The following is a 6,367-nucleotide window of genomic DNA, read 5'->3' as shown; positions in this document are numbered from 1 at the left end:
CTCAAACACAACAAAAGACAGAGATTTAAAGATAGAAATGAGCTGTGTGCAATGCTGCCTCATTAAAAACCTTTTTGGGTAAAACTCACCCTTGTGAGAAACCCCAGAAAGGGAAAAAGAGTGCAGCACAGCTCTTATAATGTTCACAATACAAATACCAGATACAAGCATCATGTCTCAACTCTCAAGCCTCACAGGTCTCAATCTCAACTCTCTCAAACTGAACTCTCAACTCTCAGCTCTTAGGTAGCAGCAGAAGCAGAAGCAACAGAAGCACTTGCAGATGTGCTAGCAGAAGGAGGCCCAGATCCATCTTTAGGAACATCAAGATACAGATTCTCAAATGACTTTGCCAGCTCTTGGTTGTCAGCAGAATATTGAAGTCTTCTATCACCTAGCTCTCAGTCCTTGATGTAAGCAAGCATCTCCACATGTTCAGGCAGAAGTTTTCGGCGCCGCTCCTCAATAATCCTTCCTGTTAAACTAAAACATGATTCTGAAGAGACAGTAGAAACAGGAACAACCATAATATCTCTTGCCATTATAGAAAGAATAGGATAGGTTAGTTTGTGGTCACGCCACCATAGAAGCAAATCACATAATGAGCAACTACACTAATGTAGTCCTCCTTAGTGTAGTCCTCCTTAGCATTTCCAATCTACACTAATACCCAATCTGCACTCACATAATGAGCAACTACACTAATGTAGTACTCCTTAGTATTTCCAGACCATATGTCAGATGTCAAAGCAACAGATGATGCACCAGACAAAACATGATTATTAAGCATATTACGATGTTCAGTAAATAGAGCACGAAGGTCTCTAGTGGTGGACTGTCTAGACACCCTACGAAACCTAGGGTTATGAGCACGTTGAATGTACTCCTCAAATGCATCTGTATCACCAATACCCAAAGGCAAATCAAGCCTAGCAATCAATCTGCAGAGTTCAGTTCTAGCTACCTCAGGTTTATAATCCCAGTTATGCACAGAACCATCAGGATTGTAAGATAGCCTAGATTGAACCCTATCACGTTGATCAGTTTTCTACCTACAAGAGTTCTGGTGCCTCTTCAAGTGACCAGTGCCAGCACTAGATCTAGCAGACAAGGTTGACTTACACATTTTACATTTAGCTTTAGTGCAAATCTGTACTCCATTCACAGTCTCAAATATCTCTTCAAAACCATCCCAGACAGGAGATTTGCGCTTACCAACCTTACCATTACCAGCAGCAGCAATAGATGGAACAGAGTCGTTGGAGTTGGAGCCGACCGGGTTCGCAGACGCCGTCGCCCCTTCACCACCGTCGCCGTCTCTAAGATCGACACCGAACAACGCAGCAGCGTCATCACGAATGTCGTCATCGTTCTCGCCCTCAGGGGCCATGCCAGGCGAAAGCTCGCCATCGTCTTCAGCCATGGCCGCCTCTCTAGCACCGTACCTCAACGGTGCAGGTGGCCGCCTTGCTCCTCGCTCTATGCCGCAGCTAGAGCTTGAAGCATCGGCTACCGACCTGCGAAGGAGGAAGGAATAGATCAGTTAGAGATCTCATCAAAAAAAGAAGAAAGATGGGGATTAGGGTTAGCCGGTTAGGGTTAGGGTTAGGTGCTTACCTTCGCAACCGGAGCCCGGTGCCGGAGAAGAAGACGACGATGGCCCCGCGGCCAGAGAAGATGACACAAGGTCAGCAAGGACGGCGAGCGGCGGAGGAGGGACAAACGGGGTCAACAAACTTACATAATCACCGAGATCTAGAGGGGAGAAAGGTAGAGGGAGAAGGGAGAGGTAGAGAGGGTGGGGAGCACGCCGGCGGCGGCGGTTCGAGGTCACCGGAGTCGGGGGCGACGACGGCACAGTAGATACGGCGAGGCGATGCGACTAGCTGTAGGCGAGAGTGCGAGCGGCGGCTGCGGAGCAGTGGACTGGAGAGTGGAGAGGAGTCAATCGAGTGATTTAGGTTAAGTGTTTGTGAGGGGCGCCGGCTGCCTCGCGCTTATATGGCAGGGGGAGGCCAAAGCGCCGTTGGCCGCTGGGCCGCTAGCAGGCCGCACAGGAGCTGCTGCCGGGCCGACCTCGGGCCGCCTGCTTATTACCGTGTCGGGCCGTGCCAGCCCGCGGGCTTGCGCGACGGCCCAAGCACGGCCTGTAGCTGCGTGTCGGGCCAGTCCCGGGCCCAGAGACCCTCGTGCCGGGCCGGACTCGTGTCGGGCCAAATTAGCGGGCCATGGGCTGGGCTACCGGGCCTCGGGCTGCATGGCCAAGTATACCTATCCGTAGGTAAGGAAGGAGACAACAACCGTCCGGTTCACTTGGGCTTATTTAGGTTATAAGTCGTATTTTTTTAAGCCAACGAATGATATTTTTTTCTTATACCAAATCAGCTAACAAGTACTTTCATACATAGCTTATCAGCCAAACAGGGCGGAACATCTATCAGCCTGTGTGACCTCATTTGACCTCCTCTGTTAGGAATCTGACCAACGCAGAAAAATACTTCCAAACCGAGTGGTTTTCTGACAGACAAATCTAGGCCTTGTTTAGATTGTAATTTTTTGCAATCCGGACACTGTAGCACGTTTCGTTTGTATTTGATAAACTTTGTCCGATTATGGACCCACTAGGCTCAAAAGATTCGTCTCGTGATTTACAACCAAACTGTACAATTAGTTATTTTTTTACCTACATTTAATGCTCTATGTATGCGTCCAAAAATTGATGTGATGGAGAGAGAGTGAAAAAACTTAGAATTTAGAGGTGATCTAAACCAGGCCCAGTGTGATCGTGTTTTACCGGTCAGCAGTAGTAGCATACTAGTATTACTCTTTGGAATGGTTGATGCCTAATCACATGACCCGTCTCTTTTGGTTTAATAAAAAAAAAGTAAACACATGACTGGAAAATATGGCTCTATAAGAAATTAAGAATTGTAAAGGGGACCCGCTTCAACAATAAAAAAGTAGATTCCTAAAATGGATCATTGCGATCTTTCAGAAGAAAGTTTCATGTTCAAAATAAAACAGGGTGTCCACTTTATATATATAATTATATAAATGGAATGGGTTTGCACGTTTGCGCAGAGATTTGTCTTCTGCGAGATTGCATCTTGGACTTTGATGCATCTGTTCTTTGAATGTTACAAGAGCAGCAACTAGGGTGTTTGGCCTTTTGAGGGTGTGAGGTGTAGTAGCTCCCAACCTTAACCTTCCACTAAACAGCACTATAATACTCGTAGCTAGTTGACGCATGCAGTTCTGGCCGACAGTTTGTTTGTTTTCGAGATCTTCTTGTGTTGACCGAGTTAGAGATAGATGTCAAATTTAAAAACAGTAATGGGCCGTTTGGATTCCTAGCTTGTAAAAGAACTAGAATGGGAACTACAAAATATAAAAAGAGATTGGAGGTAGAGATACCTGCTGAGGCGGAGGCTTCTGCAGGTTGCAGCGCTGGCCAGTCCGTGAGGTGGCCGCAGCCCAGGTTGTCGGCCGTCCGCGCGCCACGGGAGATCAGTCGTGCCAGCCAGTTCGCGAGGTGGCCGCGCCCTAGGTCGCTGGCCGTCCACGCGCCACGGGAGGTCACCGCGCCGGCTGTCCGCGATGTGGCCACGTCCCAGGTCGCTGGGCGTCCACGAGGAGGTCGTGCCCCAGTTCGTCGGCCGTCTATGAGGGGGCCGCGCCCTAGGTCGCCGAGCTCCCACGAGGTCGCCGCGTAACGTAGCCCGATCTAACTTAGTAGGCTTCATCAGGGCAGGGAAGTTGCAGATCCTAGTAGGATGCAATACTTGAGGAGGTAGACACGGAAGGGCATGGTCAGATTTGGTGGAAGGTGTGAGATCGGGGACAGAGACGACGGAGGCGGCAACGGAAGGGATGAGGACGGAGTTCTCTAGCCACTCGCGCGAAGGATATGGGAGGTTGAGGACTGAGATTTTTTATTTCATCGTGGGACCACTGCTATAGACAGGTTCATCCGGATACATTGTGGCTTGAAATTTAACTACTACCACCTTCTGTGGAACCCGCTCCTGTGGACTGGTTCACCCGTATGAATTGCCCTTGCTCTAAGGAATCAGCACTGAATTGCAATAAAAAAATAGCACTAAATTGGTCGGCAATGCAACTACCACGCAGTCGTCACAGTCAAGCCTGACGTTGATGCAATGCAACAGTGCAGCATCGATCACGTATGAGTTCGTATTAGGGCTCGTCTCTTAGGCACCCACGTAACCAAATCCTTTAGGCTTGATCATGCATTCCAAGTAGGGCACACTCTGTATCCCATAATGTTATTTTACAAAATGCAGCGGCTAAGAGTTAACCTGCCAACCTGGAGCGGCATCTTGTAATATATATTCTCTATCTTCGAATACAATAATATGCACACTCATGCGTAATCGAGAAAAAAGCTCAGCACTACCGCCATACCGGCTCGCATCATTTGAGGATCTGAAATTCTCAAGGATCATGGCGCCCTTCAGATTCCAGGTTTCAGCACCAACTCTAACGGCTGCTGTAAAGCCGGCAATTGAATGGTCGTTTTTTTTCTCGAATACGCAAAAGATTTACGTATCATTGTAATTAAGAAGAAGAAGAGTTTAACCATACACACGGCACACTTCTAATGAGCGTCCTAGGAGGTCTTATAGTTGTGACTGGACCTTCCTAGCAGACTGTTTCAAACTTCGATATTACATAAAAGTAAACAACCGAACTAAGGGCAGCGCAGTAACCTACGGAGCTGGGCGTCTCCGCTACTGGCCACGCGACTCTGCTCCGTCATCCGAGAAGAGTCTTCTACTAGTCGAAGCATTGGTCGCCGGGAACAACACGTCTAGTGCTTCCACTTCGCTCGACGTCAAGTTCCTTGCTGAAAAAGTCGTCGTAAGCTCTCTTGGACGCGGATGAGATTGGAGCTCCCGGCGGTGCAAAGCCCATTCTCCGCATGAGGAGCACCTCGCCCCGCTTGGAGATCGGAATGTGCGCTAGCAGCTGAGCAGCAATCCGTCTGCATCGTTTTGGCATGGGTTGCCTTATGGTTGCCACCTTCTGCCTGGGTGGGCTGGCGATTAATGGCGGCATTCGCTCGAGCTGCACCTCCTCAGTGAACCATGCGAGACGTCAGGCAGCTTCGTGTGGTGTGGGCGTCGTGTCGCTGGGGGTGGTGCAACCCTCTGCAATGCCCGCTCATGGTGGTGTGAGTTGTGGCGGCCCCTGTACTAGCGACATTAGAGACAAGTCTGTCGTCCACTGAGCAGCCGTCGCCGGGGAACAGGTGTCTGCCACTGGTGCTTCAACCTCCTGAGGGGCTGTCATAGCAGACAGACAGTCAGGTGTTGATGCTCTCATTGGTCGGCTCACGACGAGCGAGGCGGCGAGCTCCTCCAGCATCGGGTCGAAAGAGATAACCAATGCGGGAGGCCCCGCACTCACGCACAGCGCCAGCGCCACCGGATTGGGCTCGGAGAAGCTTAGTGCAGCAATAGAAGTAGGTGCCCTGTCGGCGTGGTCGGCAGGCGCACCCGTGCCGATCTCCTTCGGCTTAGTCTTGTGTTGCCGATGTCGTCGTCGTCTCCCACCGGCGCCCCCCACGGCCCTCGGTCCGGCACCCTCCGCACCGCCGTGCGGCGCGTGCTAGGGAGGACGTAGGGTCGTCGCGAGCAGAGTATCATGGCAGGTTGGCACCCACCGAGGTCGAAGCAGTCCTTCGCCTGCAATCCTTGACGAGGTGCCCGAATCCGCAACAGTGCAGGCAACGCCGTGGCAACCGACAAGTCGCTACTCGGTGCAAGTAGGAGAGGCAGTTGAAGCATCTGTCGTGAAGCACTGCCGGGATCTTCTTGACCTACGAAAGTTGCTTCTGGCTAGGGGTGAGGCTCCGTCGAGGCAGCAGCAGATCCTGTGACCTACCGGGGGAGGATCTCACGCCACCCATCGGTGTTGGGGGCGGAGACCCGTCCACGGCGGCCAAGGCGTTGGCGGGCAGGGACACGGCCATCCACTGGGTGCACAGGCAAGCCGTTCACCAGCTACGGGCGTGGCTGGCTGCGCTTCCTCCACCTACGACCATATCCCTGTCGGCCCCGTTCAGCACCAGCACGGCCGTGCAAAGGCCCCGCTCCGCGGCGCCCCAAAACTACGGCTGGACGAGTCTGGGGCGCACGGGGGACGCTAAGGCCGGCTTCGCCGGGCGACGAGCAGCCTCCAGGTATGTCGCGGGGTGGTCGTCATCGGTCTCCTCCTCGTCAGTCGTCCGCCCATCGTCGGCTCTTCGAACGCCCTCCCGAGGAGCATCCGGGGAAGAACGGTGCCGCGGCCGGCGAGAGGGAGGAGCTTGAGGCGTCCAGGGACGCCCTGACGGTACCCCAGG

At 52.2% G+C, this 6,367-nt stretch overlaps 1 protein-coding gene across 1 annotated transcript; it reads right to left on the bottom strand.

Moving 5' to 3' along the window:
* Nucleotides 1-658: 658 nt before the first annotated feature.
* Nucleotides 659-1,423, bottom strand: LOC136549098 (zinc finger BED domain-containing protein RICESLEEPER 4-like). Its single transcript, XM_066540397.1, has 2 exons — nucleotides 1,057-1,423; nucleotides 659-960 (listed from the first exon to the last, which is right to left on the bottom strand). The coding sequence occupies exons 1-2, from the start codon at nucleotides 1,421-1,423 to the stop codon at nucleotides 659-661; spliced, it is 669 nt and encodes a 222-aa protein (XP_066396494.1).
* Nucleotides 1,424-6,367: the final 4,944 nt, after the last annotated feature.

This window comes from Miscanthus floridulus, chromosome 4 (genome assembly GCF_019320115.1).
Source record: "Miscanthus floridulus cultivar M001 chromosome 4, ASM1932011v1, whole genome shotgun sequence".
NCBI lineage: Eukaryota > Viridiplantae > Streptophyta > Magnoliopsida > Poales > Poaceae > Miscanthus > Miscanthus floridulus.
Note: the sequence above shows the minus strand (reverse complement) of the source record. Positions and strands in the feature narration are given on the sequence as shown.